Below are 19337 nucleotides of genomic sequence, written 5' to 3' on the forward strand. Positions count from 1 at the left end.
AAATAACCATTGTGTAGTTTTTTTTTTTTTTTTTAATTTTTTTTCGTGTGTGTGTGTGTGTTTGTGTGAGAGAGAGAGAGAGAATTGTTAGTTCCTTCCAGTATAATTTTTAGTAGAAAAGGCTGGTGATAGTAACAAATTTTATCTAGTGCAAATATTTTTATGACATTTTTTTCTAGATTTTGTTTTGAAATTAAAATTTATAATAGAAATTTATTTCTGTATATTTTACCATTAAATGTAAATTTACTTGGCAGCTCAAGATACGAGTGCCTCTAGAACCCTGTGCCTCTACTGTGGATGTGATTTTGCTGATCCTCAATCACTCTCCTTACACGAAGAACTCTTTCATGAAAATCCTCTTCAAAAAGCTGGTCGGCGTCCACTAAATCCGTATTGTTGTTCAGTATGTGGTTACTCAACTCCGAAGCAGCCAATGATGATGGAGCACATGAGAATTCATACCGGCCAAACACTACACTGTCAAGCTGGTGAGGGTTGTCAGTTTGATACTCCATATGATACAGTTCTCAGGGAACATGTGCTGCAGAGTCACAGTAATGACGATGGTATAGTCAGGTGTCCTCACTGTGGCTTCCGCTGTAGCACAAGATTTTCATTTGTTACTCATTATAAAGAACTCCATCATCCATTTTGTTGTCAGCTGTGTGAGGATGTTGAGCACAAGCATTTTGTATTACCCTTCACAACTTCTTATTTGGATTCTTCCATCAAAGCTTTGTTTCCTTTTGCTAAAAAAGTTAGTTCAAATTCAAATGAGTGTTCAGAGAAAACAAATGACGACAGCGGAAGACGTTCGCGCAAGCAGACACAGCCGAGAAAAGTTGTTGTACATGATGCGAGTACAGAAGGATCTGTGGCAGGTGTTAAAGCAAGTGGTTCATCTAAAACAAAAGTCAAGTGTTCTAGTTCCAGGAACCAAGAAAGAGAGAAATTTTTATCTTTGTATGCAAAAAAAATTAGAAAAATAGCTCAAGCATCTCTTTTAAAGTGTAGATTGTGTGTCAAATGTCCAATATATTTTAGGCATAAACGGAACTATATACTTCATCTACAGTGGCATAGTTTGAAAAAACATCAGTGTAATAAGTGCATTCAAACATTCTGCCATCGTTATCAGGTGCTTTTACATCAGAGAGAACATATGGGAAAAGAGACCAAGGCCTCTTAGCAGAGAACTCTTATGTACATTTTACAAAAAATTTAATTTTTCTTGATATATTGTCTGTGCATTTTTTAGGGGTTTGATGTAGTTATGGTTTTTTTTATGCAGTGCAAACAGCAACAGTGTTTGTTGCTGGAGCAGTTGTTTGTTCAGAGGAGGTGTATTCCATGGTGTGTGTGGTGTTAGTCAGCAGCTGGTAGTTGTTATGTTTGCATAAAAAAGAAATTAAGATGAATGTGCACTGTTAAGTTTCAGTGAAAGGATGTTTACTATATGCATGTATGTATGTGTGTGTGTGTCAATGTTAGGCATGTGATAATTTCCAAGGTCCTGCTCCTAGCAATTGTGATAATTTTCTGGCCTGGAATTAAAAAGAAAAAGAAAACTATCATTTCTCCTATATAAATGTAAAATTATATATAAATTTAAAAAAATTTAATTAAGAATTTAAAATTTGAATTTGTATTTACACTTTGTACTCACTGCCAGCAGAACACTGTTCTGATTGTAGCTGTGATGTTGCTAAAAGCATTGATCAGAAAACCGGTGAATTTATGTGGGACTAATAAAATTACAAATTGTTAGAATTTTCTCCTGAATAAATTCTTGTTGAAGTTAAAATTGTGAGTTTTTGAAAGTCTGTAGAATATGATGTGTAAAATTTGGAATTGTGGTTTTAAGATTTAAACGTTTCTTTTCTGAGATACATAAGACTGTAAATCTTCTGCAGATACATGAGTTCCTCAAGCACTGCTCATACTTTGTGTTTAAAATGTAGACATGGAAGTATTTGAGAGAGAACACAACCATATCAGATATTTCACGTATGCCATATTTTGTGCATTTATGCTTGCATTCTACAAAATGCGAGATTATTAACACTATTAATACTCATGGTTTCTGGGTCCAAATATTCATGCATTTTTGTGCTGCTAATTGTAATGTATATCTTTTTAGTTCATTTTGGTATATTTTAATTCTTGCTTAAAAGTGTTGAATGATAAAAAGTGATTGTATCACGTATATCGCTAGGAATAGCATCGCTTCTGTAGTGTTGCTTTTTTCTAAAGCAGTGTTTCCTGAACTATTTTTAATCATTGAATGTTGAGTTTAAAATTTATTAAATTAATTATATAAAACTGTTGAATTACAATAATTTTATTCTTATTAAGAGAAATACTTATACAAGTAAAATTATTAAAGTTATGTTAAATTATTAGTGCTTAATGAATGTGGGAAATAATAAAAGTGAAGAAATATGCACATTATTTGAAATGGTTGAAGAATATTAAAGAATGAACCATCAAATTTTATTATTTATATTATTCAGTTGGTTTGAATAAAGGTATTTTTAAACAGAAATAATTTGAAAAGCAGGAGTATGTTAAGTTTTTTTGAGGGGAGGGTGACAGAATATTTGTTATCCTATAAACAGAGTAAGATTTATGATTGCAGCTTTCATTTATGAAATATGAAATATAGTTTAGGAAATGTTGTTTTGACGTGTTAGAAATTTTTTTTTTTTTTTTTTTTTTTGCTTCAAATAAAGTTAATGGTTTTCAGTATTTTGAATTTTTGTAGTCTGTAAAAGATTAATGTGCTTTTTTTTTCTTTTTTTTTTTCCCCATCTTATTTGCATGAGATTTGATCACATTTCACTTAGAATGGCATCATCTGCTTCTGTTATGTTTCTACAAAATTTTAGATATCTATACATGTTAAATTTTTATTATAAATTTAACTCTTTCTGAACAGAAAGCAGAAGTATTTCATTCTTTTTCCGGTGAATCAAAACCAGTGCTGTTTATGCATCTTTAAAAAATTGCTTGTGTTATACATAAAAACTGCTAATTTATATACATTTTTCCTTTAAAAGATTAAATTCATATTGCATTCATAAAAATGCCAAGTAGTTTTCTCAGTGCTATATGGGTATCCAGTGTTTTCTGCTTCATTATTATTTGTACTTGCAATGTGAAAGCTTCAAGTATAATATCAAAATCATGAAATTTAGTTTGTTTTTATCAAAAAGAGTCAAATCAAATATTTTTATTTATACTTTGAATTTCTTGTTTTATGTTGAGCATTTTCCCTGTGAATTAAAAATTTTATTGCTTTTTTGTTAAATGGCTTTAGCTGATCTGTATTATGTATTTTTATATACAAAGCTTGAAAATCAAATCTAATGTGCAATTAGCTTATTTCATATTATTTATTATTTCTTTTAATATATATAAACTTTTTTCTCTTTTACAACTTTTATTAACTTCAACAACGAATATTATTAAATATATGGAAAGCAATAAGTTTTGATTTGCGCATCCTAAGTATTAGGTTAGAAAAGAAAAAAAGTGTTTAATGGTTTTATGATAGTAGAAGCTTTCATCATGGATTTTTAAATATGTGATGATAATCACTAATTTGTTGTTCTAAATACATATCTGGCTTACCACTTCATTTTTTAAATGAAATATTTTTCAATGTTTAAGATTTACTTCTTGTACTTTCATTACTTCCTTACTGATCTTATGGACTCAAATGTTTTCTGAATGAACTATTTTTACATTGGTTCATAGAAAAGTTTCCTGATTTAAAAAAAATATCTTAACTCTGCAAAACATGTTGTTTAATATTATTATTGCTGATCTTTAAAATAAACTCTACAAGCCGACACTATATACTCACAAAATGTGTATAAAAATGTAAATTGACTGCAAAGTAGACTTGTTTATTGAACACCTAGATTTTTATAGGGCATTGTACTACCTCGTTGAAACATAGTGTAGTTTATAAATTCTACAGTTCTAGCTTTTTTTTTTAGATTTTGGAGCTTAATAATTGAGAGAAAATATGTATTTTTCATTTTGTCAACAATGCTAGATAGAAAATATTTCATCAGGCACTTAGAACAATTTATATTTACATTGCCAGATATTTTTTGAATATGTGTATGTTGAACGTTAATATTTCCAATTTGGATGTAATGTATACCAAATTAAACTGAAAAAGTAGCAAATTTCATATGCATAATTCACAATATTTTGTTGTGACCAGTTTTATTTTAAATATATAAGAAATACTTATAATACAAGTAGTTTATGCTGAGTTTTTATAAGTGTTTAATTCTAGTATAATACTTTGTGTGCCCAAAATTTGTTTTGACTACAGATCACCAAACAATCTGCTAAATTTAAAGATTACCATTTCCATTTTTGGTTAAAATTTCATTATTTGATTACTTTGTATTTGCAATATGTAAATTTTGTTGTAAAGATGTTTTTTATTTTGTCTCATATTTCACAAAAAAACACCGCTTCAGTAGTTTTAAAGAGTATATGAGTTATGACTTGGGAAGGGAAGATTATTAAGTTGTGTAACTGAGTTATTTTAATGAAATTTAAAGTTTTGCATTCAGTCTTAAACTTGAAAAATTCTGGCATTGCAAAGTATTATTTATTTATTTATTTTCAGTTATTTATATTCAGGTAGTTATTGGGTTCATTTTGATTGTCCACACCTTTACTGAAAAGTTACAAAAAGTATTCTTAAGCAAAGCAGTATAGCACCAAAATAGTTATGTGGCAACCAACAGTGTCACCAAAAAGTATTTCTTTGGCAACCCACATAGTCTATCTTGGATAGTTTGCAGTGTTGAAATTTTATGCCCAATTAATTTATAGTTGGATTGGATTAGCCAAGTTTATAGAATTCTGAGAACTTTTTTTTAGCAAAGACTGATTGCTGTGTATATGGGAAAAACAACAGCACAAAAAAGAACAATTTCTTGAAAGAAAAAAAAATGTGTTTTATTATCATTGCATTTCACTTTTAAGGTTTTATTGATTGATTGCTCTTGTATGGAATTCTTAGTGCACCATCATTTTGTAAATTGCTGTTGCCTTTTGCATATTAGCTTGGCAAAAATTAGTCTCTAGTGAGTTTACAAATGTTCTTATATTCTGACATGTTTGTCTCTTCAGTGGGGGTACAGGTAATCGGGAAAACAAATTGGTTATTGTTCTAATATGTGCAATATTTAGGAATTTTTATGCATGCTATTACATTTACATGATAATTACTGAAAACAATTTCAGAAATATGTGGAGAAAGGTCAGTAAAAATATTTAAGGTTTGGAAAGAATTAGTGATCAAATTCTCCAGAGAATCGTTGATGTCAGATTGTATACAGATTTACTGTTTGTTCGATTTAAATATTGAAATGCATCATGTATATATTTATTTTACAGTGTGTTGCAAGTTCTTTGTAATTTCCTTATCAGAACTAAAAGAAATATGATTATACTTTCCAGATGAAATTTATAGTGCACTTCAGTGTAAGAGTGTGGAACAAACTTCCAGGTGGGGAATGGTAATAAAGATATTTTGGCATCCCCTCACTGCATAACATAGATAACTTTATATATGGGCCACTTTTCCCCATTAATCCATCTTATTTTCTTATCAGATTTTATGAAGATTTAGGTTATTCTAAAAGTCAGCTGTAATTTTAAATAATTGTTTTCAATGTAACGTGTGTGTCTTAAGACAACTGCAGTGATTCCAAATAATTTGATCTTCTGTTGAGATAGTCATTTAAGGAACGTAATTGTTGTTGGTGATGAAGTGGCAATTTATTCATTGCATCAAGAAATGTTATCTATATATTGACTTACATTTTTTTTTGTGATGGTAAATTATTATTATGCTACATACAACAAAGTATGTCAAGCAAGAACTTCAGTAAAATAATAATAACATTCCATAATGCTGGATATTCAAAGCAAATAGCAGAGGTGTTATATCAAAAACTGTTTTAATTCTGTGTTATTCCATGAAGTAACTTTCTGTATCAAATTTTCATCAGGTGCAACTAAGAGCTGTTCATAGTATGGTTTATCTGAACCAAGAGAGTATTCCATATATCAACTAGCTCTACTATATGTGTGAAATTCAGATTTTTCAACTGTTCCAGATGTCTAGCAAGAACAGCCCTTTAGATGTGTTCAAGAAATCAAAAAGGTATAGAGCTGATTTCTCTGTTGTAAAACGTAATCTTTTCACGAATATTGCAGAATTCTGCATTATAAAGTTGTATCTATATGGCATTAAATTATTTGGTTACTTGCTTACTGTGCTGTTGCTCATCACTATCTCTTAGCATGGTTGGAAGGGCCCCAGTGTCCTTGAAGATGGCAAATGACCTCAGATCTCTTGCATAGAAGTTGTGTATCATACTTGTATAAGCATATTGCATAGAAGTTGTGTATCATACATAATTATAAAATTACAAAAATTGGAAGCCCATTATCAAAGTGCGCTTGTGCAATTTTTTGTAATATATATATCTGTTTCTTGGTGCATGCATGTGATTGGTCTTCTGGACCATTACACACACACACATTCCTCCCAGCTTTTTTTAATATGATGCTTGGGTCTCTGGCTGATTGTTCTGATCAAGCTGATGTTGTAGGTCGAGTTGGTCATTGCATCAGTGGGTTTTGGCTGTAATGCATGGCCTTGCCTAGTAGTGCTCTTCGTTGTGTGAATTATGTCGCATCCATGCGACATCATTCGTCATATGCTCTGCCAGGTGAGTGAAGTGTGTATTCTTATCGCGTGATGAACCAGTCATTTTGCATACTTACTGAGCTGTTGGTATCATCTATTATCGCAAAGAACATGGCACCATGTGGCTGTGTCCTGAAAGGTGGTAAATGACCTTGAAAATCAAACTTTGATCTGCTGTGTAAAAATCGAATATACTGCCATTCAAAAGATGCACCTTGGAATCATTTTATGATATTGGATCTGTTTCATGGTCTAGCATCTGATTGATCTTGGGTTAAAAAAAATTATTCCACACTTAATTAATTGTCCATGCAGTTTGATACTTGCATAAATGTTTTTAAAAACTTATTGTTAATAAGTTCAAAATCACTACCAAAGATTAAAAGTTTTAAGTATTATATTATGTAAAGCAGCTTTAAGATAAACCAAATGATTCTATACTGGGTAATAAATATTAAAATTTCCTAAGTTTAATTATGTAAAATAAAACTCTTACATTGAGTAGTAGTAGCTTTTTAGAAACAGGCTATTTGCCAAGCCATATGAAGATGAAATACAAATTTTATATTCTATGCAGTGACAAATATTGTAATGCATAGCATATGACATAATGCTGTAAACTTTTGGACCTGCTATCAGCAGATCAAAGTGATTTGACTTCCCGCAATGTAATAACAAATTATTCTCTTCGCTGATTCAGTAGCAGTATCAGAAACAGTATTTTAGATTTTAAACTTTTCTGTAAGTAATTATGACTATTTGTAATGCTTTAATCCTATTCTTTTAGGAGTAAATTGTATAATTCTTAAAATATTTCAGCATTAAAAATGGAGTAATTAGTAATGTAACTTCTTTTATTATTAATAGATGTAGCACATTTTTCTGTATATGCATCTATTACTCGTTGATGCTTTCAGTCTGCAGTTGTTACTGAATCATTCACAAGAATAAGTCATTAAATTAAAATGCGAGAAATGAAATCATTTGAAACCATATAGTGATTTGAGTTGATAAGCCACAGATGTTTTAAATATCATAATCTAATCTTGTTTTCTTGGATATAGCAGTGATAGTTCTACCATCGTTAATAAAAACTTTTAATGCTCAGATCCTATGATGAAAATTTACAAAGAAAAAGCTACTTTAACGTAGTACTAGAAACTTGGAGTATACTTGTAAAATATAAATGTGAAGCAAATTCATAATACAATATGAAAAATTACAAAAATTGGGAAGTTAAATATTATAAGACTTTAAGAAGTATTTTTGTAATAAAGTTATATAAAATGTGATGACTTTTTAAAATTAATACCAGTATCTGTCAAAATCTGTTTCAGTCAAAACCTCTTGTGACTCATCCCAACAAGTATCATTGGCTTAGGCTATGGGCACTTTGTAGGTAAGAGCTCATTTGCCTAGTCCCTTTCTGATTGTAAAGGAGATTCTGGGATGGGAAATCCAAGGGTCTTGCGTACTCTAATTCCTACCATTAACCTCTTGAGAGGAATTTTGCCTGGATCGCATTTTAAATGCCCCTATTGTGCAAAGACATGTATTAATTATTAATAAACATCCATGCCTTCTGTTATAAATTCGAGCCAGAAACTATAGCAGATCTGGCAATTTAATAATTTATTTTCTGGGGAATTAAATTAAAAAAAATAGTTCAGGAAATTGATTGCAGTATATAATATTATTGAAACAAAATAAATTGACTAAAATAAACATAAATCTTTAATTGTAGTGGAAAATGTATGCAAACTGTTTACTAATTATTAAATTGACTTTTTTTACTGAATTATTTGCTGCACAGAATATTCAAAATCCAAGCATAGCTCTTCTGTGCTAGCATCCAAACAATAATAATTCAGGATTTAGCAGGGTACTAAATGTTTTCATTACATAGTGGATGGAGAACAGCACGGGGGGATGGGTCAGAGGGTCTCCAACCCCTTCCACCAAACCACATGAGAGGACTTTTGAATCGCCGCATAAATTTACAAACATCCATGACTTCTCTGGGGGTTTGAACCTGGGCCCTTTGGCATAGCAGTCAGCAATGCTAACCACCATACTGGTTGGACCGCAGCTACATTATATGGACACTTTGTATTGTTTGTGTGTCTGTTTAGTGTTTTACCTTTTTTTTTTTTAGAGGTCACTGAATTGCTGCTAATATGAAATAAATAAAACATTCAAACAAAAAAAAAAAAAATTTTTTTTTTGGCACTTTAAAAAAATTAGTCCATGAAATGGTTAATCACAGATATTTACAAAAAATAATATTTAATGTATTGGAAGTGATCAAATGAAAACAGAGTAATTAGCATACAGCTTGGTTTTCAGCCCCATACTGTATTATGAAAACTGTTATGTTCCTACTGTATTATGAAAACTCTCTTACGTTTCATGTTTTGTCACCTGTTAGTTGTGACCGTCTTTCCAGTTACATCTTAATATGTGTAAAATATGAATATGTAGATTTTTACATCAGTAAACATCTGACATTATTTAAAATTTAAAAAAAGGTGAGAAAAAAAGAAAATCTGAAAGCCTTCAAATTTTATATGTCGAAAAGGACATTTTTTAATGTTTTGTGCGTTACCTTTATTTATTAAATATGTTCTTTGCACTTAAACCACATAAAATTCAATTCGACAGCAATATCACAAAATATTTAAAAATGGCATATATCAGGGGCATTAGTACACAAAAAAGAGAAAAATAAGTGGTACGCCAAAGAAGCAAGGTATTTTTAACTATTAAATTCAACCCCAACTTCCTGTTTGAGTTTTTTTGCCAACACTGTTAAATTTATGCAGTCTGAGCTTTGTTCAAGAGTACTTTATAGTAGTGGTACTAAAGATTTTCAATTTTTGTTTAGATGGTACGCATTAGTCTAAAGGTCAAGAACTGCTATCATACATGTAGAATTTCCAATACACAGTTTCGCATGCTGAAGATAATTTTTTTTTTTTTTTTTTTTTCTGTACAGTTGCCGTTGCTCCCTTTGAAATCGTTGAGTTTGTTCAGCAAAAATTTAAAAACAAATTCAAAATTCGGGTTTTTAAGTGTCTGCATTCGGTTGGATTGCTACATTATTCAAACTTTGATGTATCTAGCTACCATTATTTTTTCATAATGTGAAAAGTGAACCAACATAGAATGTGAAAAGATTCAAAATCCCGTTGTGAGACTAAAAGCCTTTTAGGTCGAATGCCCCTTTTGGGTTAATAATTTAAATATAAGAATATATATATAATTTTTGTGATGTGTGTGAATTAATTTTCCTTAAACGTCTGTTTCTAAGTTAGTTCGGAATTTAAAATAAGTCAACTAAACTTATTTTAAATTCTGTTTATAGTGTAGTGAACTGTTGTCAAAAATGAAAGACAATGCAGTTTTCACTTTCTATTCCTACTGGTTATTTTCATTTGTTTATTAAGTGTTAATTGTAGAATAAAAAAAAAAAAACCTGCAGGCACATGTGATTGCCCTGAATATAAGGAAATGGGTGCGAACATGAAATATTTTCTGTTACACATAGATATATATGGTGTGGTTGTGTGTGTTAAACGATCTCCCAAAACAATTAATATATATATATTAATGGGAATTTTGTAATCGTTTTGGGAGGAGATATATGGAAATTTTCTGTATTATATTATTTTGTTGATGATATCAAAAGGCAGTTATATTTTTAGCTAAAATATAATTTCTTGAAATTTTACTTATTTTCAAATATTTATATCTTTAATATTTTGCAATGCCATTATTTATTTATTTTGATCATTTCTGTATGTGCTTTATATGAAACTTTGCAATTTCAGTAAAGTTATTTTGCTTGAATTTATTTGATGATGAATTCTTCCAAGATATTTATGGCTTTGTATCAATTTAATCACATGTTGCAAAACACTTTGTACTTAATATTTCAAAATATATTTACTAAAAATAGGAGTATTTTAAGAATCAAACAGAAAATTTCTTAATTTTTTAAATATTAAAGCCATATTTATATGCCAATTATATCATCATTTTGTTTCTCTAATAATATCTTCTGTGTTTGTTTCTTTAAAAATTACGAATATTTAAGTCTTTAATATTATACTGAATTTGAAAATTTCCTGTTTTTGTTTTTGAAAAGGCTCTGTTCAGTTTGTTAGATCCCAGCTGATGTGTTAATATGTCTGAATAATGGTATGGTATCTCTGCATCCTTTTGCCCCTTCCTCCAAGTGCTGTATTTTTTAATTGTCATTTTTCGTTATAAATTATATATTATTACTGTTATTAAATTTTTACAATGCATAAAATTTTCAGTAATACAGATTATTTCATGAAATCTGCTATTTCATAATAAAGACTTTGAAAATAAATGTCTTCAAATATCAAATAATTTAATTATGTTTATGAAAACTAACCAAAATGTTACACAAATTTAATTTACATTTGAAAAAGAATTTTACAGTTTGATCTTCCAGTTTGTATGTTTGTTATTTCATGTGATCATGAATATTATTTCTTTGCTATGCTATTTAATTTGTGACTTTCAATGTGCAATTAAATTTTGTATGCATTTATTTAAATGCATTGTAGTTTATTCGATAATCAAACATTATGATTTTGAATATTGCATGGTGCACAATCACATGCTAGCTAGTTTTTTGTCTGTTATAAAGATGACATACCGGTTTTTTCTTATTGTATAGAGTTCATGATTTTATAAATATCCTTTTTATTGTTAGATGTGCATATCTTTAATTTAGTACTATTACCATGTGTTCAGGATATCTTTATTATATAAATATATATACATATTATTCCTTGTTTCTGTGTTTCTGTAATACTCTGCACATAATTAAAGGAGTTTTTATAAAATCAAAGAAATTAAAATGCTTATTAAGTTATTGTTATTTAAGTATTGTGTTTTACTGTTCTTAAGTTCCCAGTGAAGTCTGAAAATGAATTTATTCTGTGTGGAGGGGAAAAAAAAAAAAAATTATAGACTATGGCCTTTATTCTTTGTATATTTAATCTAGAAACTGCTGTATTAAGGGTTTCTAAAGCACTTCATTTTTCATACTTACTTGGTGAGAGAAATAATTATATATTTTCCGAGTTTTGAGAAGGCATGCTTACCTGACCAAACAATCACTTTCTATATGTAATAATGCATAAACCACATATGGTACAAATCTTGTTGTCCTTATGTTTATTTTACAAAGCTCATTAGTTATTTTTAATAAACATTCTTCCCACTAATGTGTTGCTTTATTTTAACTCTTTTGCAATCATTGACATGATGTTATATCATTATTAATTAATGAATGAGAAATATACTCTATAATTAGAAAAATAAATCATTTACATATCCTTACAATCAATGACTGTTCTGCTTCGGCAGTTCTATTCAACTTAAAAAAAAAGTCAACTTTTTCCTGTAGAAGAACTTTCATCACCCAATATTCCTTTAACTAAACCAGCAACCAATTCAGAGAAATAACTGCAAAGTGTAGTGCATTAAAAATGGCACCAAAAATTACTAACTTGCAGTTTTATCGGTGATTGATCTTTTAGGATTTCTTGTCAGAAATAGGTCCTTTTAACAGCTTTCATGCTGTGTATTACAGTACAAAATGTGATTTACATTTGTTAAAAATTAAAGCAATCCTAACTGAAAGGATATATGTAGAAAACAGCGAACTGTATTTTGAAATTTGTAATGAAGAATCATTCATGCCATAAAGCCAGAAAGGAATGAGAAAACTGCATTGATGCCAAGGGTGATGATTAGAAAAATGTGAAAATTAGCCATGCTGAACATTTGGGGGAGGGTTATTTTGATTATGTAAGCACAAGAGGGCTATTTGCTTAAAAGCAGGGATTCTTTTATAGAAGGTTTTATAAAGGAAATTGACTCGTGCATCTAGCAAAGATGCCAACTCTTGTAGTTTTCTTGGAAGACTTCCCAGTTTTTCAACACATCTTTAATCTTTATTAAGAAAAGTGTTTCACAGCAATTAATTAATTTTTGAATTAATGAAATTTAAAGCATGCAAATTCCATATCCCAATCGTAACAGTTTCAGTATAATTTTTCTTAAAATTATTTTTGATTTGGATTGTCTTAATCTAATGTTGGCATTTTTAGAAACTTTTATTGAGATTTAAGCAATGTTTAATCGGTTAGTGCTTGTGTTTTATTTTATTTTACATCACTGTATGATGCACTACTAAATATATCATCCACACGGTAGTGTATAAAGTAAGAATTAATTTTATTGTCGTCTTTTTTAAAAATACTTTGAAAAGTGAAAGTTCTCTTTCCCTATTCAGAGTTTTCTTTGAATAAAATTGTAAGAATATTATGAAATGAAATTAATCAAAGAACATAAAATTTAGAAATCTAAATGTTGCCAAAAAAAGTTTTCGAGAAATCTTGTTCTATAATTTTCAGATGTGGGAATACTTCAATAGCTACAAAATATTTTATGGGCAGTTTGTTCAGTGAAAAAAATCTACATTACAAGCAATCAGTTATTACCTCCTTGGCCATTTAAACATGTGGATGTTCTCCCAATGTGGTTGTTCATAACAAGGTATGTGCGAATGAATGAGAAAGTTCTGTTGAATTGTGTTTTCTAAATCAAGTATAGCATTTCTTAAACTTGTAATTCGATTAGGTCAGTAATCGAATATCCTAATGCTGCAGTGAATACAAGAAATTCAAGTAGTATCGTTTGTTCACTAGAGAAAGTTTGGAACATCTTTGCAGTGAACATACAAGCTTCACTCTAAGAAGCTATTATTAAGGCACGATGAATCACCCAGACAATCGGGCAGTGGGTCCTTATCCATTTTATGGAGGTCAAATGTTAGCACTTCTCAGTTGTTGATTTTCAAGCAACTGAACAAAATGTGCCAACCATGGGAAAGAACAACGTTGTAAATTTCAGTATAGGTAAAAAATACATGTGGGATATAAGAAAAGCTGTTTTTTAGCCTAATGAATCTGGTGATTTAAAATCCCGGGAAACTTTCTAATTCAAGATTGCTCACTATGGCCAACAGAATCCTTCAAGTTTACATAAACAGCACTGATCCATCTGCCAACTTGGAAGCAGAAGGCTTCTTTTATCATAAGAGTGTATGTTGCAATGTAGTTTTATCCTAGTAAATGAAATCCAGCCATTAAGGATGCTTTCATTAACCTTTGGCATGCTCTGTTGTTCTATGGGTATCTTAGTGATAATCTGATGTGCATCGTAGATGGTTCCATTCAGATTGTTACACTGCACATCTGGAGAATCTGATTGTACCTATGCTCACTGACGAATAGAAACACATTAGAGAGTTAGGTGTACAAGGAAGTCTTTCTGCAAGGCCACACACCTACCAGTATGCAAATTCAAGATTCCAGTGATGAGTGTCAGTGAGCAATATTACGAGGGCCATCCAGGAAGTAGATTACGTTTCCGTCTGTGTCCGCTAGGGGCGGGGCTAGCGCGGCCATCTTGGGGTCAGAGCGTTGCGCAGCTCAGTCTGCATCTAGCCGTGCTAGTGAGAGGTTCGTGCTGTGCTCCGTTCAGATACTGTGACGGTTTGAAATGTCTGCGTTAATTGAAAATCCCGCGAGCTGCGAGGTGCGCTCAGTAATAAGGTTTCTGACTGCAAAAAACTGTAAACCGATAGAAATCTATCGGCAGCTTCGTGAAGTGTATGGGGGACAACATTATCACTGAAGGTGGAGTGCGTCAGTGGGTCATAAGATTTCAAAATGGCCGAACCAATGTTCACGACGAAGATCGAAGTGGGAGACCCAGCATAGTGACCGCCAAACTTCTCGAAAAAGTCGATGCTAAAGTCCGTGAAAATCGAAATTTCACAATAACGGAACTTTCTTTGAGTTTTCCACAAATTTCGCGAAGTTTGTTGCACGAAATCATCAGCGAAAAGCTTGGTTACCACAAGTTTTGTGCAAGATGGATTCCAAAAATCTTGACAGAGGACCACAAAAATCAGCGAATGGCTGCAGCGTTGAACTTTTTGGACGCTTACCATAAGGATGGTGACTCTTTACTCGATCGCATCGTTACTGGTGACGAAACATGGGTGAAACATGTGAGCTGTGAAACGAAATTGCAATCAATGCAGTGGGGGCACACAAGTTCTCCCCAAAAACCCAAGAAATGCATGCAAACAATGTCGGCAAGGAAGATGATGGCGACTGTTTTTTGGGACAGAAAAGGTGTAATTTTGGTGGACTTCCTGGAAAGAGGCACTACAATAAACTCTCAAAGGTATTGCCAAACTCTCCAAAAACTCAGAAGAGCAATTCAAAACAAGCGCAGAGGAATGTTGAGCTCTAAGATCTTGTTGATTCACGACAACGCCCGGCCCCACACGTCAAATGTCACTCGTAAAGTTCTTGAATCTTTTAAGTGGGAGTTGTTTCCTCATCCGCCGTACAGTCCCGACCTGGCACCGAGCGACTTCCACCTATTCCCAGCAATGAAGAAGTGGCTGGCTATGCAGCGTTTTGATGACGACGCACAGCTGCAAGAAGAGGTAACGAAGTGGTTGAAGGCGCAGGCGGCCGAATTTTTCGACGAAGGAATTTCCAAGCTCGTACATCGCTACGATAAATGCCTTAATTTGTATGGTGACTATGTAGAAAAGTAGTATTTGAGTGTGGCTTTCATCTGTATATAATAAAATTTGTTTCCTATACTTTGTTTATTTTTTATTCCAAAACGTAATCTACTTTCTGGATAGCCCTCGTATATTCACCTCATATTATCAAGTTACAGGGCCACCTCTTACATCCCCTCTGTCGAATGAATATTTAAAGCAGTCCACCAAAGAATGCGCCCCGCCTTCTTCCATGCATTTTCTGCTTTTCATGCTATAAACAGGCGATTTAGAGATGTGTTAAAATTGTAACAGAAGTTTCCGAACAAGTGTGCGGGGCTGGGGCTGGGCTCAAAATGGGGAATCAGATATAACAGGGGTAGAGGTTAAAGTAAGAGCATTAGACCGTCGTATTGAATCACCAGGTATTGTTCTCACTTAGGCGTCTTTTCTGTTTTAAAGTTCCATCGTTGCACGTCACGGTCTGTAGCCCATCATGACCATCCCAGCAAAAATTCTGCACTGATTAATCATGCCCTGTTTTGAAACTAAGTGAGAATTCAGGGCTGCAATAAAGACTAAGGACACAGTGTCTAAAGATAAGATGACTAGGGTGAGCACAGGTGGAACCACCTTTTTCGTGGTTTATTGAACCAAGGAAGTGTTGCATTCTTATAATGTCAGTTCTACAACAATTAAATAAAAATGTAAATTTATTGAAAATTCTCACCTGTACCAGATCATTATAAATTTCAATACTAAGGGAAATAAAGCTGAAGTAGAGAAATTATGAAAAAATTCATGAGTGATATATGTCAATATACTAGAACGTTTGAGGGATTGTGCATTTTTATCCGAAAACCTTTAAAAATTCCATGGTTTCTCACTGCACCCTACTATTGTATTGACACCAAAATATGTATCTTCTATTTATTATTTTATAATTTCATTGCATGAATCGATTTGCTTGGTGACTTTCTAAATTTTTAAAACTGTATTATGAAATTTTGAAAATTGCTAAATAACCACCTATAGTAAAAATATCGCTATTTTTTTTTATTTGTGACAATTATTTAACTTTCTGCAGAATATTAACAACTAAATTTGTCATTATGTATTTCTCGACGAGTATGTTCATATCTATATCTATCTATCTATATAAATATATACATGGATTCCAGAGAGAACTTCCTTGTTAGAATCATGTTTTTTAATTACATTAGCTCACTAATTCCAGAGTGAATAAGACCGCTGAGCACTGGTATTTCGACCAGGCTTCGGTACGTTTGGCAGTCGAACGGTAAAATAGCTGAATACTGATACTGCGACCTAGGTTGAAATCCCACTAAACCAGCCTGATTGCACATTTATTTTTGTGTTCCTGCATAAGATGTCAGTATGAACAATTTTCCTTAGAATGTCATACCTTTCCTAAAACAGATAGCCCTAATGTGCTTTGTTATTGTCTAACAAATTTTGTTCAGTTACGTTACTTCTGCAAAGCACTTTATAGAAATTCAAGTACAATGCTCATAAAAGGTTTTCCATATTGCAATCTGAATAATTTAGGATTTAACCTGTTATTTCAAAGAAATGTGAAGTATTACAAATTTGTGATACTGTTATTCTTGCTTTCAGTACTTTTTCCCCCCCCCCCAACGTTTTAATACACTCATGTCCATAAATTAAGGATAATTCGGAGTCGCGCGGAAATCGAACTCTAAAATAAATATATCACCTGTAAAATCACTACACACATCTTCAAGAATCATATGCAAATTTTAGGAAGTAACCAGATGACACCGATGGTACGTCACAATGACGAGAGTGTAAGAGAGTGACATATAAGGAATACAGGCAAAGAAGTAAAATTGTTCGCAGGCGCTTTATAAGCATTTCAGTGTAATAACCGAATAGTTATGACACAAAGGACGCATTTGGATGATTTTTTACGTGGTAGAATTATCGGCCGTCTGGAATGTGTGCGTACCCAACTGGATGTATCAGACGCACTTGGAATTGCCCAGAGTGTCATCTCCAGGCTTAGGCAACGATTCCGAGATGATAGTAATGTGAGTAGACGTTACAGCACAGGTCGCCCCAGAGTTACAACACCGAATGAGGACCGGTATTTGGCAGTTACTGCCAAAAGAAACAGGCGGAGCACAGCCTTAGACCTGTCTCGTCAGCTCTCTTCAGCCACTGGTACGACAATTTCAAGGCAGACCGTGTACAGACGCTTAGGGCAGATTGGTCTATATGCTCGTTGACCTGTCAGATGTGTTCCACTTACTGCAACTCACTATCGCCTGCAGTTAGCCTGGAGTAGAGAGCATCCATTGTGGACACCGCAACAGTGGGCTTGTGTGATGTTTTCCGACGAGTCCAGGTTTAGCTTGCAGTCTGATTCTCGCTGGACGTTCATATCGAGAGCTCCAGGTACCCGTTACCACCAAGAAAAAATCATTGAACGACACCATTACGGTGGTGCAGGAGTGCTCGTTTGGGGTGGAATTATTCTGGGTTCCAGAACTGACCTGCATGTTCAAATTGGAACCATGACAAGCCAAATCTATTGGGACGTCATTCTGGAACAACATGTACGTTTGTTTCGGGCGCCATGGGCGCACAATTTGCGTTTATGGATGACTACGCCCGTCCTCACCGTGCAAACATCATAAGAAAATGCCTTCAATCGGAGGATATCACCCGTGTAGACTGGCCAGCATTCTCACCGGACTTGAATCCAGTAGAGCACGTGTGGGACATGCTTGGCCGACGAGTTGCAGCCCGTCAACCTCCTCCTACATGTCTACCGGAACTTCGGATCAGATCGATAATTTGATACTCAGCATGCCTAGGCATTGTACGGACTGTATTGCATCGTCTGGGAGACATACAATGTATTAACAATCATACCAACCATGTAATATTGGTTTTTTCTAAATAGGGTTTTTTTTTTTTTGTAATTTGCTCCAGGGAGAAAAAATCGCTCATTTTTTTAATAATATCAAACATATAGCATCTCTTTTTGCTCTTTACCTTTTGTTTAATAAATAAGCTTTACAAATAGTCAAATTTGTTTTTGCTTCTAACTCTTCCTTTGCCTGATTTTGCATTACCCTTAATTTATGGACATGAGTGTAGTTCCTTCCCTTCCCAAAGTACTGTATTCCAGTTGAAATTTCACCTCTATTTCTTCTGTTATAGGAAAATCCCACAAGCACGATATTTTAAATCGTGTTTAAGACAAAAAAAAAAAAAAACAAAAAAAAAAAATCATAATTTTTCTATAAAAGTAGATGGAACTTCAGTACAGTAAAATGAATGCATATGAAAATATATATGTTGGAAGCTGGATATTTGTCACACGCATGGTTGTCTGAATAATTGTTATGGGCGTGGCTAACAAAGAATTTGGCATATTCTGAAACTTTGGCTATTTCTTTTGAGGTGGTTGCGATAATACGTACCCATCAAATTTCCGAAAACGTAATAATTTTTAAAAACTGCCCTCGAAGATATCCTTTAAACCACACTTTGACAACAGTATCCATATCCCGATAACAAATTCATCCCACCAATACACTTTGCGGTAAAGCCTAAGCATGGGCAACGTTCTGAAGGAATGAATGAAAATCTGGTAAACCTGATTCACTTACCGAAAAGCGCTAGGGCTAATTTCGATGAAATCTCAAAAGGGCAGAATATTTCAATAACTTATGAAAATTAGAATTTTCGGGAATTTCTGTTATCGGGACCGGATTCAGAAATGTATGTGTTTATAGCTGTATTTTGAATGTATGTGTTCATGTAAGCATATATAGATGTACGTACATATACAGGGTGATTCTATATTGCTTTTAAAAAGTAAGAGGGGTGATAGTACTCATCCAGATGAGCAAAAATTACCATAGAACACAGGGTCGCATTTCACTCTTAGAAGCAGAA

General features: G+C 32.6%; 1 protein-coding gene across 4 annotated transcripts in view; it reads left to right on the plus strand.

The window, feature by feature from the left end:
* The window catches only part of LOC118184304 (uncharacterized), a 113410-nt gene extending 101392 nt beyond the window's left edge, over positions 1 to 12018 (plus strand). For 2 of the 4 annotated variants that reach the window (XM_085811449.1, XM_085811448.1), the window contains exons 4-5: positions 258 to 6205; positions 8092 to 12018. In XM_085811449.1, the coding sequence (XP_085667575.1) occupies positions 258 to 1192 (935 nt within the window). In that variant the 3' untranslated portion in view covers positions 1193 to 6205; positions 8092 to 12018. The remainder of the gene's footprint in view (positions 1 to 257; positions 6206 to 8091) is intronic. The other 2 variants (XM_085811450.1, XM_085811451.1) reach the window with 2 other exon arrangements.
* Positions 12019 to 19337: the final 7319 nt, after the last annotated feature.

Source organism: Stegodyphus dumicola, chromosome 2 (assembly GCF_044657685.1).
Source record: "Stegodyphus dumicola isolate Sdum_Otavi_A_Nest chromosome 2, ASM4465768v1".
Lineage (NCBI taxonomy): Eukaryota > Metazoa > Arthropoda > Arachnida > Araneae > Eresidae > Stegodyphus > Stegodyphus dumicola.